Source organism: Nycticebus coucang, chromosome 11, assembly GCF_027406575.1.
Source record: "Nycticebus coucang isolate mNycCou1 chromosome 11, mNycCou1.pri, whole genome shotgun sequence".
NCBI classification, from domain to species: Eukaryota; Metazoa; Chordata; class Mammalia; order Primates; family Lorisidae; genus Nycticebus; species Nycticebus coucang.
In genome coordinates, this window is record NC_069790.1 from 70,894,049 (window position 1) to 70,913,686 (window position 19,638).

The 19,638-nt window shown below is 34.3% G+C and overlaps 1 protein-coding gene across 8 annotated transcripts in view; it reads right to left on the reverse strand.

The window, feature by feature from the left end:
* The window catches only part of CD36 (CD36 molecule), a 73,909-nt gene that overhangs the window by 21,513 nt on the left and 32,758 nt on the right, over positions 1-19,638 (reverse strand). For 3 of the 8 annotated variants that reach the window (XM_053609055.1, XM_053609056.1, XM_053609057.1), the window contains 2 exons: positions 8,877-8,966; positions 8,217-8,408 (listed from right to left, as the gene is read on the reverse strand). In XM_053609055.1, coding sequence (XP_053465030.1) covers positions 8,217-8,336 — 120 coding nt within the window. In that variant the 5' untranslated portion in view covers positions 8,337-8,408; positions 8,877-8,966. Of the gene's footprint in view, positions 1-8,216; positions 8,409-8,876; positions 8,967-17,175; positions 17,318-19,638 lie in introns of those variants that run through there. The other 5 variants (XM_053609053.1, XM_053609054.1, XM_053609060.1 and 2 more) reach the window with 5 other exon arrangements.

A 19,638-nucleotide genomic window follows, 5' to 3' on the forward strand; every position in this document is an offset into this window, starting at 1 on the left:
CAGGGTCAATTTTATTATCTGTAACATGAGAAAGTTACTATAGATGTTATTCCATATTTGTACTGCAGCTCTCATTCTGAGCCAGAAGTCTACGAAGCTATGTAACTAGTGCACACAAAGGTGACTTTTGTAGCAGGCAATATTTCCCCAGTACCTTGGGAAGAATGCCCAGGTTAAAAAGTTCCAGCTCAACCTTAACGTGCTCGAGGAAGAGGAAGAAAGCTATTTTCTCAAAATTTGAGATTATAGAGAGCCATGACCACAAGCCCAATCTGGCCTATTCATTTCATTTACCTGGAGCATCATTTCCCAGAATAGTAGACTAGGAAAGGACATTGAGTATTGTCACGTTTTCTAGAAGAGCACTGAGGCTCTGAGAAACCAGGTGGCTGTTCTTAGGGTAGCCTAGGCAAATACTAGGGGAACTGTTCTGAAATCCTTGCCTCTGACCCTTGGACCAGTGCTCTTTTACACCAAATTAACTGTTTATTTTCTCTTTTTTTTCCCTGGCACCCTCTGCACTTAGTTGGTAGAAATCAAATTAAGTTTCATATTTTCAAGATGTTTTACCTATTGCTAAATACAGAGAATAAGGGACTTCCTTAGAGAAGGACTGGGCACTTAGTTAACTGGAATTACACAATCCTGTGCTGTTGCAATCCACTTACACTGGGTACATTGGACCTGCTAGAGTGATGGTGCAACCTCTTACTTTTAACAACAAATTATCCTCAAAAAACTTTTATTTGCTCCCCAAAGGACTTATTTCCACACTAACAATTCAGACATTAAGATAAGATTGATTAAAGTTTTATGGCTATTCTTCTAATTGTAAAAGTGTTTGATGAGACTATTGATGCTGAAAGCTATGCTAGTGCACACAAGGGTGACAAAGGTGAATATTTGATAATTTACCCATTTCAAGAGACATTTTGAAAGGAAGACACCCACCAAGCCATCGATGCATGTGCACACACACACATAACACACGCATTACTATTCTGTCAGTACAAAAATCTTAAGGATAAAGGTAATCTCTTTTACTTGTAGAGTTTCTCTCAAGTTACATATTTTCAGATGTTAATAAAGGGAACTCAATACATTCTTATTGAAATGAAAACAATCTATAACAGAATGTGCTTGACAGGCCAGGATGCCTAGCGATAGTGTGTATCCCAATACCACGAGACATTGTAAGCGTATTATGCCCTTTTTATAAACCTATAAATCAATTTTTCATTTTAAAAAATATCTGGACAAAAAATAAAACACAGTTGAAACACAAAGATATGAAATCAATGTACTAAGTTATTAATAGTTCTAATCTGTATTATAATTTTTCAGAGGTATAAAATGGGCTCTTCAGTGACTATAGGCTATATCACATATTCCCAAAGCTGCAGATGCTGGCATGAATGTGGAGAGAAGGGAACACTTCCACACAGCTGGTGGGATTGCAAACTATCACAGTCTCTATGGAAAGAAGTATGGAGAATCTTCTAAGAGCCAAAAGTAAATCTTCCATTTGATCCCACAATCCCATTACTAGGTATCTACTCAGAAGAAAATAATCATTTTACCATAAGGACATTTTGCACTAAAATGTTTATTGCAGATCAAGTCACAATCGCCAAGACCTGGTATCATCCCAAGTGTCCATCAACACATATGAATGCATTAATAAATTGTGGTATATGCATACCATGAAATACTATTCAGCCATAAAAAGGGCAACTTTACATATTTTGTACCTGGATGGAGTCGAAACACATTCTTCTTAGTAAAACATCACAACACATGATCGAACTAAAAAGCTTCTGCACAGCCAAGAACATAGTAAAGTAAAGCAAGCAGACATCCCTCAGAATGGGAAAAGATATTTGCAGGTTATGTCTCCAACAAAGGTTTGATAACTAGAATCCACAAAGAACTCAAGCGTATTAGCAAAAAAAGAACAAGTGATCCCATCTCAGGCTGGGCAAGGGACTTAAAGAGAAACTTCTCTGAAGAAGACAAGTGCACGGCCTGTTACAGACACATGAAAAACTGATCATTATCTTTAATCATCAGAGAAATGCAAATCAAAACTACTTTGAGATATCATCTAACTCCAGTAAGATTAGCCCATATCACAAAATTGGCATGGCGTGGATGTGGAGAAAAGGGAACACTTCTACATTGCTTGTGGGAATGGAAACTAATATGGCCCTTTTATAAAGATGTTTGGAGAATACTTAGAGAACTAAAAATAGACCTGCCATTCAATCCTACAATTCCTCAACTAGGTATATATCCAGAAGACCAAAAATCACACTATAACAAAGATATTTGTACCAAAATGTTTATTGTAACCCAATTCATAATTGCTAAGTCATGGAAGAAGCCTCAGTGCCCACCGACCCACGAAAGGATTAATAAATCATGGTATATGTACACCATAGAATATTATGCAGCCTTAAAGAAAGATGGAGATTTTACCTCTTTCACGTTTACATGGATGGAGCTGGAAAATATTCTACTTAGCAAAGTATCTCAAGAATGGAAGAAAAAGTATCCAATGTACTCAGCCCTACTATGAAACTAAGGTTCATATTTAGGTTCCAGTTATAACCTAAGAATATGGGGAAAGGGGCAAAGGAGGGGAGGGGAAGGGGGGGAGGTTAGGTGCAGGGAGGGTAATTGGTGGGACCACACCTACGATGCATCTTAGAAGGGTACAGATGAAAGTTACTAAATGCAGAATATAAATGTCTGAACACAATAATGAAGAAAATGCCATGAAGGCTATGTTACCCAGTTCAATCAAAATATTTCAAATTGTATATGAAACCAGCACATTGTACCCCATGATTGCATTAATGTACACAGCTATGATTAAATAAAAGAAAAACAAAGCATATAAATGAAAAAGTTTAAAATGTTGAAAAAAAAAATCAATAGACTGGAAATGCAAGTACCCAGTGTACTCAGAATGAATATGAAAGCAATAGAAAAACAGGTACATACCAACGAAAACACAAGTATATCCAAGTGAGGGAAGGGAGATAGGAGGAGAGAAAGAGGAGTCTGTAGAGGGAGAGGATTGGTAAACTCTCATCTAATGGTCACAAGGTAAGAGTACATAGCGTACCCTCTGAAGGAAGGGCTCAACTACAACTTGAACTTTACCTGAGAAACACAAACAATATAACCTAATCATTTGTACTTTCATAGTAATCTGAATAAACAAATAAATAAATAAAATGTCTGCGTCTATGTTATGGGACAAATTTAGTAGATCTAATGAGGAAATTGTATCTTTTTGCTTTAATTGTATCTGTAGTTAGCATAACCCCATGGTTTGTTCAGAGTCAAAGAGAAAATATTGAAGTAGTTTAAATAGTTATTAATTTTTCTGATGTTAACACTACCGTAGGCATTAGAAAATTATATGAACACTCCTTGAGTACCAAGACTAAACATTTTACAAGTTTCTCTAACTTCCAAAGAACCAAAAGATCTTAACATCCTTTGCATATTTAAAAGGGCTTGGTTTTAATTTAGACTTGGACTATTTAGTCTATTTTTCATATATTTCAATAAGTTTGAAGTACAATGCTGATAATTACATAAAAAGTGACATAATTTAAGATCCTCTCACCTGATTCATGTGTGCATCTCTGTTTACTACCCAAGCCCAGGAACAGCTGGACTCCGACCTAGGGTCTCTCATGTAGCATGGTCTACCACTGGCTTGCAAGGCATTGACCTTGAAACTTCTGTTCTGCTACATTAATTTGAAAACAGATATTTGTGACAGTAATATCTTCCATATAGTCATATACTCTATTTGTTAATACTGTTGCCTAAAAATAGTGATCATCCGCATGACTGGCGATGTAAGTGTAATTGTTAAAATGCCCTTGTCACCTTCCTGTTCATGGAGTAGGAAGAGTGCAAAGGTAGAGAACATTGCCTCATCTCTCAAGGACCTTAGGAAGTGTTAATGGGAGACAGAATCATGTTTAGCATATTTTAACCTCTGAAACAGATTTTCTTGCTTATTTGCACCCTAACAAAGGGCAGTGGCTACTTCCCTAACGCACAGAGTGAAGCGGTTAACAAAATTTGATGCTATGAGTTTGATCATCAGTTTGGTTGTAGAATCATTTAAGCTTTGAGCAGGTTAATTTAGTTTCTTTAGTGAATATTATACTTTTCTGTTCTTATACCTCCGTTTCCTTATCTGTGAAATGAGTATAATAATAGTAGCATAAACTTGGTATTTTTGAAAGTCAGAATGTTGAATTTTGGAATTTTCATATGGTTTAATTAAAAATTGATCCTCATAAGTAAGGATTAATAAATCTGAGCACTTATAATTCGTTCAATAAGTGTCACCTATTAGTATTTTGTAAGTCTTATCCTTGTTTTTTTAAAACTTATTTTGTCCCACCCTCTAGAGGAAGACCTCTGACATCATTTATCCCACACACTGCTTTCACTGCTTGCCTCATAGCACTTGCTGTCTGTACGTTTTGTTCATATAACTAATGTAATTTCTTGTGATACTTCTTTTTCTGCTATTTAAAATCATTTTTATATTTATTCTCTGTCCAGCAAAATAAAAACTTCCTTAAATAGCAGCATCCTGAAAATAGCCTCTGTTATTCACATCCACTATTATAATTTGCATGTAACTGGTCCTGAGGAGAACAATTTCCCCATGCTTAAAAATATTCTTACATCCTGGGCGGTGCCTGTGGCTCAGCGGGTAGGGCGCTGGTCCCATATGCCGGAGGTGGCGGGTTCAAACCCAGCCCTGGCCAAAAAAAAAAAAAAAACACACACACACACACACAAAAATATTCTTACATCCTGATGCATTATATGAATATAGAATTTAAGAGAATAAATTATCATATTAGTGACAGTTGTGCTGAGAGTCACAAAAGGGCTTTACTCACAGGTTATCAATATCAACTAAAACCAAGAATAAACTTTAATGAAATGTACTGAGGAAGTTAACTTTAATAGGTTTCTGAAACCCATAAATTAGACACCAAGAATTTATGTAATAAACTAAAATGGGAATTTGTATTTGGCAAGAAGAGTAAACTATGCTGATACTAAATTGAGCTGGAGGAAAAAAGGTATATGTGCTTACCTGCTATTTCTTGAAACCATGTTTTTTCTTTTTTTAGTTAAATAAATTATTTATTCTTTATAATAGCATTCAATTCAGCCATTACAAATATGGAGATTCTATTACTTGATGTTGAAATTTGTTCACCATACATTGTTCAGTGGAAAATGTCAGGTTATACAACATATAGAGAATGTTTTATATTTTTACAAATTTATAGGGAAAATGTTTGAGAGAATTTAGAACTAGATAGTAATAGTGAGATTACAAGTGATTTTCATGTTTCTTTTTACTTATTTACATGCATTATTTATGCATTAAAAGTTAAATGTACAAAGGAAAGTTCTCTCTCCAGTTAGAATAGACTCTCTCAATCTCTTTTCTCTTTCCCCTGGACCCCAAAGATGATATGCAAATAAGGACTAAAAAAGGAGAAATATGCAAGTTAATAAGCATTGAGCAAGGAACTCTCATTTGTTACTGAAGTTATATGCAAATAAATGTCGTGGACTTTCAAAGTTGTATACTTCTTTAAACCCCCCTCAGGTACCTCCTTATTCCTGAAGTTCCCCTTGAATTTTCAGAAATATCCTCTTTCTAAATAACATTTATCTTTCAATTTTAGTTCTAGAGTCTCATAGTCTCTGTAGTTTTAATTACAATATACTTTGCTCTGGTTATGTCTTACACTTGTTAAGATAATTTATTTTATTCTCTTAGTCACTATACAAAAACCATCTTTATGCCTCAAAATTCTTTCTCATGATTATTATAGAAAAGATACATATAAAGGAATAAAAATAGATTTTAGTACCTCCCATGCCATCTGAGAGAGTTTATATGTACTAATTTTGTTTCAGGACAAAGAAAAAAATTAAATGATCAGTACTCAGCTATTAATCATTAATTGTATATCAGGAAAAATAGTCTTATTTTAAATTGCTGTTTACTGTGAGATTACTATGATTTTTTACTTAAAAACAAAGTGTTAACCTACACACTGATCTGGTCTTTTCTCCCTAGAAGATCCAGATGGGAAGCACAGTTTACAGAGCAGAAAGGATGCTGGAGCAATGGCAAGTCCATCTCACCGTTGGACAAGCATTCCCTCACCATCATCTGTCTCTCTTAATTAGCCTCTGCATAGCATGTCGCACATGAACTTTATGTCCACCCTGTATTAATGGTACTTCATTAAACTGAAAAGCTTCTGTACAGCTAAGGAGACAACAACCAAAGCAAAGAGACAACCTACACCATGGGAAAGGATATTTGCATATTTTGAATCAGACAAAAGCTTGATAACTAGGATCTATAGAGAACTCAAATTAATCCACATGAAAAAAGCCAACAATCCCATATATCAATGGGCAAGAGACATGAATAGAACCTTCTCTAAAGATGAATGGCTAACAAACATATGAAAAAATGCTCATCATCCCTAACTATTAGAAAAATGCAAATCAAAACCACCCTGAGATACCATCTAACCCCAGCAAGAATGGCCCACATCACAAAATCTCAAAACTGCAGATGCTGGCGTGGATGTGGATGTGGAGAGAAGGGAACACTTTTACACTGCTGGTGGGACTGCAAACTAGTACAATCTTTTTGGAAGGAAATATGGAGAAACCTCAAAGCACTCAAGCTAGACCTCCCATTTGATCTGCAATCCCATTACTGGGCATCTACCCAGAAGGAAAAAAAAAATCCTTTTATCATAAGGATAAACTAGACTGTTTATTGCAGCTCAATTTACAATCGCCAAAATGTGGAAACAGCCTAAATGACCACCAACCCAGGAATGGATTAACAAGCTGTAGAATATGTAAACCATGGAATACTATTCAGCCATTAAAAAAAAAAATGAAGCCTTTACATCCTTCGTATTAACCTGGATGGAAGTGGAAGACATTATTCTTAGTAAAGCATCACAAGAATAGAGAAGCATGAATCCTATGTACTCAATTTTGATATGAGGACAATTAATGACAATTAAGGTCATGATGGGGGTGGGGGAAGGGCAGAGCAGAGAGAGCAAGAAGGAGGGAGGGGTGGATAAAGGAAGAGGAGAGAGAGGGAAGGAGGGAGTGGGGTGGGGCCTTGGTGGGTGTCACACCTTTTGGGGGCAAGACATGATTGCAAGAGGGACTTTACCTAATAAATGCAATCAGTGTAACCTGGCTTATTGTACCCTCAATGAATCCCCAACAATAATAAAAAAAAAAAAAAACTGTCAAGAAGACTCAGGATTCTAAGGCAGGTATACAATTCAGTTTATACACACACACATACACACATGAACCTCTGTAAGTACACCCCTCAAGGGATTGTAACAAACTGGTCCCTATAAGGAAGTAGCCCTATTATACTAATGCTTACTTGTGGTATAGGTTTAGTCTATTAAGGAGATGGTCAATATAGGGAGGTGATCAACTATGGAGGTTCTACTGATCTTCATTTTGTCTTTATATTTGAGATTTGTCTTAAATATTTCTGAAAGGATTTTCTAAGAGTTAAATATAAAGCTTAATAATTAGGAAGTATTTAGAGATAATCAGGTAATTACATTATATAAAGCAGCGTATTCAAAGCAAAAAACAAACTAAAAGTTTACCAAAGATTGCTGTTTCAATACAAACACAATATTTAATATACACATACACATACATATATAGTCATATATTTGGTTTTACTTTTCTCAATATTTTATGAAATACAACTACATCTATAAATATAACCTCACAAAATATATTCACTTACTTCTTATTTAAAAGCAAGCCAATATACTCTTTGGATGTAATTAAAAACATTTATATCTACTACCTTGAGTACTTATAGATATCTTTTATCACAAATTAAATATTCACATAATATAGCAATGTACCCATGTTAAATATGTATTATACATGTAACATCTCATACATCATCGCTTCTGTCAGACAGACCTAAAGTGGTTCATAATTACCTTAGGATCAACAACACAGACTACCAGTGATTATGAACTATAAACCAGGTACCCAAAGGGAAAAAAGGGATAAAAGATAAAATAAGTAAGAGTGACATAAACTATTCTTTGGACTATTTGTACCTTTTTAATTGTCTTCTGAATAATCATATCTCCAACGGGCATCAGGATCCCTCCAAACACAGCCAGCACTGCACCAATGACTGCCCCAGTGATGAGCCCACAGTTTCGATCACAGCCCATTTTTCTCGTTCAGGACACGAATTAAGGCTTCACAGTAAGATATGATTAAGGTGGTTTCTACAAGGTCTGGTTCTATCATTAGAAAGATATCATAAAACAAAAGCTTAAATATCAGTACAAAAAGATCAAAGTACAAAGGGACATGCGATGGCAACAGATCATTTTGCCAGTATCAGTAAATGAATGTTTTTCTTCTTGTTTTGCCAAATGACTTCCTGGTTCTTTCCCCCTTTCTTTGCTTTTAATTACCTACCCATGGGAGAAGTAATGGTGTCGTATTTTAATTTCTTCAGAGTTCTACTTTAAGTTATCTTTCTATGGATGATTAACATACTGAACTCTTATCCAAGGAGAACTCTCACCCTTATCTGTCTTCCTCCAGCCTGGGACATTGAACACTTACTCGCATCCTTGCCCTCTAACTGGCCTCACCCACAACAGTCAGAGTCTCCCTGAAATTCTCCTGCAAACAGTTGTGGATGGACTGATGTCTTCTTCATCTAAATGCTAAGCAAGTACAGTAACAGGTGTTTTCTTTACCTTATTCATGAATAAACAGCAAGGCATGAATTTTACAGGAAATGAACTGGTGAGTCCCAGAAAGAATCAATTCTTCCAATCATTCAAAAGCTGTTAAAAAAAAAAAAAAAGCTTAAGTAGAAAAAAAATATATTGTCAGAAATTAATACGAGGCTACTCTCACAGATCACCATAATTATAACCACTGTTCAAAGAAAATCTCATTTTCATGAATAGTGAATTCATGCCTGAGTTTTTTATCCTGTAAACAGTGTTTAAAACACTGAATTACTTTAAAGAAGGGTATTTTATTTTCACTTATATTGTTAACGACTTTGGATAGAATATAGTTCTAAAATCTAGAAAATATATAATACAGAGGCTGTCATGTTTTAAAAAATACACATTACTTTTTACTAATGCAATTCATTTTTTGCCACTTCTGTTAAAAATCAACTAATTTGTGTTAGTACATATTGAGGTCAATATAATTTTTAGTATCTTTATATAGTATGTGGTTGTTATGTAAAGATTGGGAGAATGTAATATATGGCTGGAGTGAATCAGTTGTAATAAATCTGAAATGCATTTATTATTTATGACTGATGTTCAAAAATATTCAAGCTTTTTTTGTCATATTATTTTTTCAAATAATGGGGTTGACCTTGTCATTGATAGTCAGAATGTGCTTTGTGGCTTATAAACAAATATTCTCTACTGTAAAACACCCATGGCCACGAAATCATACCCGCCAACAGAAAGAGGACTATGGACAAAAGAGTGGCACACAGAGAATATTTCTGTCATTATCTTAAGTTAAATAAGAAAAATTATGGTTGGCTCTGGTTTCAGGTTTTGCCTACACAATCTTCTTGAAATAAAAGTACCACTCTAATGATTTTATTCTTTTGAGTAACCATTTAGTTTTCAGAAATATTAGTAACAAAGTTTCAAAAATAAGATTGTTTCCCAGAATGAAGAAAGATACATGTTAAAAATTATTCTTCACGCCGGGAGGCCAAGGTGGGTGGATCGCCTAAGCTCATGGGTTTGAGACCAGCCTGAGCCAGAGCAAAACCTTGTCTCAAGGGGGGTGGGGCCTTGGTGTGTGCCACACCTTCTGGGGGCAAGACATGATTGCAAGAGGGACCTTACCTAACAAATGCAATCAGTGTAAGCTGGCTTATTGTACCCTCAATGAATCCCCAACAATAAAAAAAAAAAAATAGATGGGTTTGGGTGGCACCTGTGGCTCAGAGGAGTAGGGCACCGGCCTCATATGCTGGAGGTAGCAGGTTCAAACCCAGCCCCAGCCAAAAACTGCAAAAAAAAAAAAAATATATATATATATATATCTGGGTTTTGTGGTGGGTGCCTATAGTCCCAGCTACTTGGGAAGCTGAGGCAAGAGAATCACTTGAGCCCAAGAGTTTGAGGTTGTTGTGCGCTGTGATGGCACAGCACTCTACCCAGGGGCGACAAAATGAGACTCTGTCTCAAAAAAAAGACAATTATGTTCCTGGGAAATTTATTTATTTCTGTCCTCTTTCTTGCCCTTTGGGATTTCTCTTTCCCCATATACACCTAGGATACTTTACTACAAATCATAGGAAGAAGCCAACTCATTAACACCAAGGTCTTGGTGATGTAGAAGCTTGAGTATTTGATTAGTTTTATGAATTTTCAATGTAAAGGAAAACACATAAGGCTAAATGATTTATTTTTACTGTGGAATTTTATGTCTCATAGAGGAAGTGGGGCTGTACTGACATTTTATTAACCATTTGGAGGTGTAGTGGGAAGAACAGCCTTCCCTGCTTTCTGAAATCATGTAAGATGCTACCTCGTATGGCTTTGACCAGGATTGTCAAAATGCAATGGAACAAGTAATTGAATGCTAATGATAAGGGCAGGATATTAGTGAATGGAATTTCCTCTACAAAGGATAACTGAGAAATCCTCAAATAATTCTTGAAACACAATCTTTTAAGAAATCATAGTAATTGCTGAATAGAGACTACCATTCTGTATTCTCTATGCTGCTTATTAAGTACACAACAATTTGCTGAATGCCAATTTCATACACCATCACCCAACTTTTATTTGTAAGTTATACTCAAGCCTTTCCAATGTGGGTCCATGCAAGTGAGATTGGAAGTCTTGAGAATGAACCAAAGATTGATTTGCCATTATCTTGCTAGGTGACGGTGGATAAACTATTTAATCTTTCTATACCTCAGCTTCCTCATGTGTAAAATAACATCCTGAGATGAGAACAGATGCTAATTTAAGCAGATGGAGTGCTTCTTCACGTCAGTTCTTACATAGAAGATCAATAGGCAAAATAAGTATGACCACAGAGCAGAGCCTTTTTCCTAACTTGGTCTTCTGACTGCCTCACACTCTTCTTTCCCCCTTTTAGGAAGCTCTAGGCAGAACCTCTGCTGAATCCTATGGTGTTAAGAGCCTATTAAAAAATGCAGCAGGAAATCCCCAGTGTCAAATTCCAGTCTTGTGAATATAATATGAATTTATTTTAAAAATGCGTAACACATAAATTAAGTTATCTATTTTGGAAAGTTAGTTTATGAACTTCACTAAAAATTAGTGTTTTTAGTATTCAATGTACTCAATACTACTATGAAATCAAGATATAATCACCTACACTTTCATATGAATTGTGAAAATAGAACTATAGTCCAGAAAGGAGGAGGGAAGTGGAGGTGGAGGAAGGTTGGGAGGTTGTGTTAATCAGTTCAATATAAACATTTCACATTGTACCCCATAAATGCATCAGTGTACACAGTTATGATTTAATAAAGGAAAATAAATTACAAATTTATTGCTGTTAAAACAGATACATGAGCATGTATATGCCTTTTCCAGATTATATGCTATAATCTAGTGTGAATCCATCTTGCATGTTTTAGAATCATTCTTCAAGTAGCTCCATGCATTACAAGGAAGAGTTCCTACAAGGGGCAAAGATTTCCAAGAGTGCCCAGTGGGGAACCCAGAGAACAGCAAATGTTCTCTGCTGCCTCCTTCTCTAGATGTGGAAACTAAGTCTGTCTTCTGTGGACTCTGAGTCCAGATATTTTGAGCAATAGGTAGGCCTGGCTACTACTTAACTCTGTGTGTTCTGAACTTAAAACTGAAGTGAAATACGGTACACATCCCACTGATGTTGAGTCAATTTCATTAGAAAACAGAAGCATCGAGTAATTTGTTCTGTCAAATGATGTGGTTAGACAGTTATTAGTCTAACGTTGGTCTGGATGACACACAGACAAAGATACAAGTATTCGTCTAATATCATTTCATTTTTGCACTGACATTTTAAGAGAGAGAGAGGGAGAAACAGACTTTTTCACATGACTGATTCACTCTTATTACCTTGAGGTATGTTTCTACTTTTTCCCCTAAGAATAGGCAAGCTATTTGATTCATTTATTATGAGTGAGCTTTTGCCGCCATGAATAATGAAGTATTTTATTATAATTATGATTTATCATTATGCTGCATACTATGATATTATAGTTTGTGTTATTCACCTGAGGCAAAGAGAGCCAAACATACTACGTGCAACATGAACTGAGTACATCAGGGAAAAGTTCAAGTTACCTGGCACATTCTATTCAATAGTTTCTCTGCCCATAATTATCTGCAGAAGGAAAGTGTCTCCACCCTTCCAGCATATTTAGTCCTTTAGAGCATGAGAACTTAGGTCTTGCCTCCTTGGTTGTCTTAATATAGGAATCTGTTTTTCTTAATATATTATATTTGGTAATTAATTTCATTAGCTAATTTTGAGTTAAATTTTATTTTTTACACATTGTTATTTTCCTTTATGAGAAAATACCTAAGACTTCAATACTGTATCTGTAATAATTTAATTTCTGTTGAAGTACTTAAATTTAGAAAGCCAAAAATAATACAGAAGGGAAAACTATTTATTGAGACTTGTATAAATAAGAAAGGGAAAATAAAAAGGCATGTTTTAGGTGCCACTAATTACATACTTTTCTTGATTCTAAAGCTAAATCAGGTCTCTTATATCCAATTTATCTATTATTAGTATATTCCTTTGGTAGAAATCATGAGTGGATCCTATTCCTCTGGGCTGTCTTTTAAAGAAGGAGAAACAATAGAACTTTCATTTGTAGGAGAGGGGCTTGTCAAATTAACTGAGTATTTCTATAATGACCTTTCAGACAAAATACCCTTCCACTGTACTGAGAACCTGGTAAAAACAGACATGTAGCTTTTTAAATTTTTTTATTTTTCATTTTTATTATAAAGCCTGCTGAAGGCTGGGCTATGAGAAGCCTCACCAGTAAATAAAACAGAACATTAAAGCAAGTCCCCAGAGAATCTATAATTATTCCCATGTATAGATAAAGCTGTGTTTCCTGGGAAACTCTATCCAGAAAAGGCTTAACCCAGACGTAACAGTTGCTGGGTAGTGAACTATAACATTTGGGAAAGTTTTGGATTTACACATTACTTGTACCATAATTGAATGTCAGACCTGAGTAGTAAACATCTATTATTTTCTACTGTACCTATAAGCCCTCTTCCTACTTTTCCTTAGGATAGAAAATTACATAATTCTGGTTTTCATTGTCGTTCACTGAATACACAAAGCCTTCCTCAGTAAACAACACAGCATCTGCCCTTAAAGCAGTTTTTGGAGTTGTTAGAGAGACTAATAACTCCAAATAATGACCAATTGTGGGTTAAATATGAGTATAGAAGTTAGCTTTCAAGATTAAGTAAATTCTTTGCACATTCTTACCCTACACAAATACCATGTGTGTTTACAGAGCCATGGTTCTCTAGACACGAGTCAGACATAGATTCAAATCCAAAGTAGTAGAAAAGGGTGCAAATCAGTCATTTATATTATTATGTTTTATCATAGGGAAACAGGTTACTATGTCAGTCTTCATAAACTTCTGTTTGGAGATAGAATTCTCTATTCAAGTTAAAATTTACACATGTTACCAATATATAAAGACAGCTAACGAAAAGGGGAGTGGTAAGTATAATGAGGCATGTTGGCTCCCATCTGTAACCCCAGCATTTTGGGAGGGTGAGGTGGGAGGATCACTATGGCCAGAAGTTGGAGATCAGCCTCAGCAACAGAGACCCCCATTTCTAAAAAACTAACAATGAATTAAAAATTTAAAAAGGAAAAGGCAGGAATCCTCTCTTTCCTCTTCCAATCACACCTCATTGGGGCTCTGAGTCATTGCCAAGGAACACAAACATTCTGCAGAGAATTTTTTTTTTTTTTTTGTAGATACAGAGTTTTACTTTATTGCCCTCAGTAGAGCGCCGTGGCATCACACAGCTCACAGCAACCTCCAACTCTTGGGCTTAGGCGAGTCTCCTGCCTCAGCCTCCCGAGCAGCTGGGACTACAGGCGCCCGCCACAACGCCCGGCTATTTTTTTGTTGCAGTTTAGCCGGGGCTGGGTTTGAACCCGCCATTCTTAATCACTGAATTAGGAGATCATAAACCTCTTGTTTACATTATCACATGAGCATTTACATCCCATCGGAATATATGAAGGTAAAAATATAAAACTGTTATATATATTATATAAAATAACATACTTTACTAAAGTATACTTCTTACAGTTAAAACTTGCTTTGATTGTAGTCTCAGAAATTTAGTACAGTAAATACATTGGGTATTGTATCTTACACACTCAAGATCCTTCTAGACATAAACACATCTTTTAGAGATTTATGAGCCAGGCATTACTACAAGTTGGATATAATTCTCTTTGAATTTTATTGACTTAAAGAAAGTTATATAGAACCATTCTTAATCTTGAACCTTTGGCAGAAATGCTGTTATCTATTTTTCGCATACCCCAAATTTTGCCATAAACAGAAAAACATTATGAGGCTTGCAATGGTTAAGATTCTGGGTTTGGAGGTGGCGCCTGTGGCTAAGTGAGTAGGGCACCGGCCCCATATACTGAAGGTGGTGGGTTTGAACCTGGCCCTAGCTAAACTGCAACAACCACAACAACAACAAAAAAAAATAGCCGGGTGTGTGGTGGGCACCTGTAGTCCCAGCTACTCATGAGGCTGAGGCAAGAGAACCGCCTAAGCTCAAGAGCTGGAGGTTGCTGTGAGCTGTGATGCCATTACTGAAGGCAACAAAGTGAGACTGTCTCTATTTAAAAAAAAAAAAAAAAAAGATTCTGGACTTTGAAGTCAGGAGATGTTGATTCAATTCTGGGTCTGAGTATTAAGTTTGTGATTGAATTTCAACTAAAATTAGTTCATCATATATAAAATAAAGCTGCAATTAGTAAATAAAATTAAATAATGTGTGAAAATTTCTATCATGCAAAATGTTATTTTGTAATACTATCATAAAATGTTATGATAAACATCCATAATTGTAAGATGTTATTTTATAATGGCCAAGTATTATTTTTTTAAAAACCCGATGAACAGGTATCTCTTATAAAAAATAAATGATTTTCAAAATACTTAGATTATAATAAAATCTGATACATATATATACATATAATTGAAATATCATGAAAATGGAAAACAGCTACTAGTTAGAAGAATTGAAAGTTTTAGCCACATCTTGGGCCAATGAACTGAAAGATCTTTTGATTAAATCATAAAATAGTCATAGAATTACTTCCTTCAGGAAACACATACTCATACCACATGCAGATTCAAATGTGCTCCAACATGGGCAGAAAAAAATTTATAAAAATAAGGACAACACCTTTAACTTCCAAGGTAACTTCTAAAATATTCAGTACATTCTGTGCAAATACCTCTCTAATTATAATTATACTTCTTCCAGGCTAAACTGTTGTCTGATGGTTCTCTATCTGGTTTACTATTCTGGCTTAATAATGATTCAGGTAAATTAAAAGATTTTTTACATTTGTATTCTCTTATAAACTCCAAAGGAACACTACACTACATAACAATTTTTTTTACAACCAGTACATGCCATTGTATTAATATTGAAACATACATATATGTTGTTTTCTATGTTTGCCTATTCTAAGCTGGTAGAAAAAACAATGCCTCTTATTACACATACCACACTAACACATCAAAATATTAATTGTGATTGCCTATGATCAATAACATGCTTTATCTGATAAATATACATTGTTTATTTTAACTTGAGTTATCAGAATTTTGATGTTCTTGAAATACAACTTAATTATATTGAATATATACTGAATACACAGGTTGGGCACAGTGATTCATACCTGTAATCCTATTACTTTAATATTTTATTATGGTTTCCTTGTGAACCAATATTTAAAGCAATGTTTTGTTAACCTCAAAAGACATTACTAACTTACAACCACACAGGAAAGGACTTTAAAGTGCATGTCAATCTTTCAATATACTACTTGGTAATTCTAGAAAATGAGATTTACTATAGAGAATTTATGCCATATACAGTTATTTATGAATTTATTTTATATAAGTCAATAGAACCTTTTAGATAATTTCTTCAGAATGTTTTATCTTTTACATAAACTTGGTATTATATAAGACAGTAAATCAGTAACATTTGTAATAAGCTTCCTGAATTGACAAAAACATTAACTTGAGTTGATTTTTACTCTGTCAATTCACACTAATTAAATTTCAGATTACTATTTAAAACATACTTTAACATTTCCATTAACAATTACAATAATTTTGTTCATTAAAGAAAAATGCTTAATAAGCACATATCCAAAGTACACATTGTATTTAACCATGCAGAGAAAGTCAGGCTGACCCAAAATTGTATAATTCAGATTGAAAATAAAACAAGATAATTACCTATGAAATAATAAGTAGTTAACAATAGCATATGAGAAGGCATGTTAACCTGAGTGGCAAGTCCTTTATAACAACCAGTCTCATTAATCTTCATTAATAGTTATCCTTATCATAAGTTAAACTTCATGTATAAATAGCTTAATATAAGATGAAAAAGTCCATAATTCAAACTAGATCGTAAATCATTTAAATAATAAAATAAATCTTTACAGATAAAAATAAGACATTAAATATCAAGAAGTGAAATGTCATTGGCCATTGGACATGGTTTTAATATTCTATAGACATAATGGGAAGAATAACTTGGAAACAACACAAACATGATTTTTTTTTTAAATAAACTCAAGTGACTTTAAGAATATCACAAGTACTTCTTGTCCTAGTCATATAACTTCTTAGGAGTATTTACACAGCAGTGTCATCTCCTACTATTTAGGAGGTGGACAATCCCTTCACCATTTGTATTTAAAGAACAATCCTATGACTTACCTTTAAGAAGGCTAAAAAGTATTTTTCAATCAAATTCTCCAACATTTGATCAGAAAATTCTTAATAAAACCAAATGACCAAGTGGTATTTGGCAGGAAAATCCTACACTGAAATCTTCATTGCATAAGTGTGTGAGAGTTTAAATATGCTTAACATTAAAAAAAAAAAAAATCCCTACGTCACATCCCAGTGCATGGTTCCTTGCCAGAGGAACTGAAAAAAAAAAAAAAAAAAAGGAAAGGAAAGAAAAGAAAGCCACACACAGCTGACCATTTGCTTTACTCACAGGGTCTATTTTTGTGGTCTGGTGAAGACCCATTACCCATATCTGAGACGTTCAGCAGTATCTTTTTTTTGGCCATTTTCCCATTCAAGTGAGCCCGAGGCCAGAAAAGGAACTGACTTTCTAAGTGGCCCTAATATATTCTGCTTTAGTACACAAGCATTAATTATTCCAAGTGGGAAGGGAAAATTGGGGAGTATAATCATATTCTCACTTCTCCGTCATGACTAAGCTTGCACAAAGTATCTAAATAAAATTTACTTTTCTATACAGCATAAATCTGTAGTACTTTGAAACTAATAAGTTTAAAAACAAATGTAAACTGTCAATCAGTAAGGATGACAAACAGACTTTTAAAAAAGGAAATAACCTATTGCTTTAGTTGGAAATTCTTAACTCTTTATCATTTGTTATGTTGACAGATGTTTCACAAATGCAGCACAGTCCTTCAAAAAACAAATCTCTCAAACTTGGTCAGCTAAATCTTGACAATTAAATCACATTTAAATAGAATTACAAATGAGGATGACCTTTTAATGTAAAAAAGTATACACCTAACTCACTTTTTAAAGGGGCATTATTTTCCTATCGAATCAAAATAGGGACACCTTACATTTCAGTGAAATTAAGGACCTACAATATGAAGACCCCATTTAAAAAGACATTCTCAAAAGCTTACAGGAAAAAACCTTCAGAAGATTAAACAGGCACATATACAATAGGATAGCTGGATAAATGCCTTCGATCACCCTAAAATAAAACAAGCTAAGAAGAACAGGCAGAAATATATTTAGTCCATTAGATCATATTTAAACTAGTCCTTTTCATTAGATTGCTCCTGCTGTCTTTTCTGAGAATGAGAAGGGTAGAATGAATCCTTTCATTTGCAGGCAGTTCAAAACAATTGGAAAACAACCCTAAACACTCTCCTCTCCTCCAACATTGATTTCTGTCATAAAATATGTTAAGCATTTTAGGATTTTTTTTTTCAACTTTTAGAGCACTTAATTAGGATGAAGTGGTAATGGTCTTGTGCAATCTTATTATGATTTTCATTTAAAAGAATAACTTACAGAAAAGGCAGGAAGCTTAAAAAGGTAATTCCTTCAAATAACTGGGAACTTTTGTCTTGGTTTTATGATTAAAAATGGTAATACAAAGGCTAGTATATGTTTTGATTAATAACTATTTTGTAGGCATCTATTTTGTTTTTAAGCCACTTTCATGTATTTTTCTTCTCAACCCTAATTGTCATACACACACACACACACCAATATGACAATTCAGAAATAGCTTACCAACACAACAGTTCTGATAAGATCTATTTTAAACAGCATATTTTAAACATACTGAAAGATTAGTTAAATTAATTACATTTATAATGAAAATATGAACACTATTAGAGCTATTTCAGAAAAGACACAGATAAAACAGATGCCTAAGTTGACACTGAACTTATTTGAATCATTTAATCAGTAGGTTAATGCCCTCCAAATCTTCTGTCACTGAAGAGAAAATGTCAGAGTCCTATGAACAGTGCAAAGAGTCAAATTTACATTCCCAGAGGCAGCTGTTAAGGCAAACAGCTGAGTCAAATCTGCAACCGGGGCTTTTAAGGAAAAGATACACCTTGAACAATAAAGCAGCAAACTGCTGTACCCATTTTAGAGTAAAGAATGTTGAGGTTTTCATTTTTAAGAGTGTATGCATCCACTATATTTTGAAGGAATTTTATATGAGAGTACACTTTGTCTTATATAAATTCACCAGAGCAGTATATAAATGTGTTAGATGACAGGAGAAAATTTTCACTATAATTAAGTCAGCTTAGGCACAGTTATTTGGAATTCTTTTTTTTCTAAGATAACATATAAGTTTAAAAATCAGACAGGCATAAAATTGAACCCTGACAGTACCAGATACTAGTTACATTGACTTGGGATTAGATGTTAAATAACCATTCTTTTTTTCCCCCTAGCTTTATGGAAATATAAATCAACAAATAAAAATTCATGATGCACATATTTTGATATGTACATACATTGTGAAATGATTGCCACAATACAATCAAGGTCATTAATACATCCATTGCTCTTTTTGTAATAAAAAAAAAAAGGAGAAAACTAAGAAAAGAGTGATAAGAACTAAATGAGGTGAACAGTGTACAACACTTGAC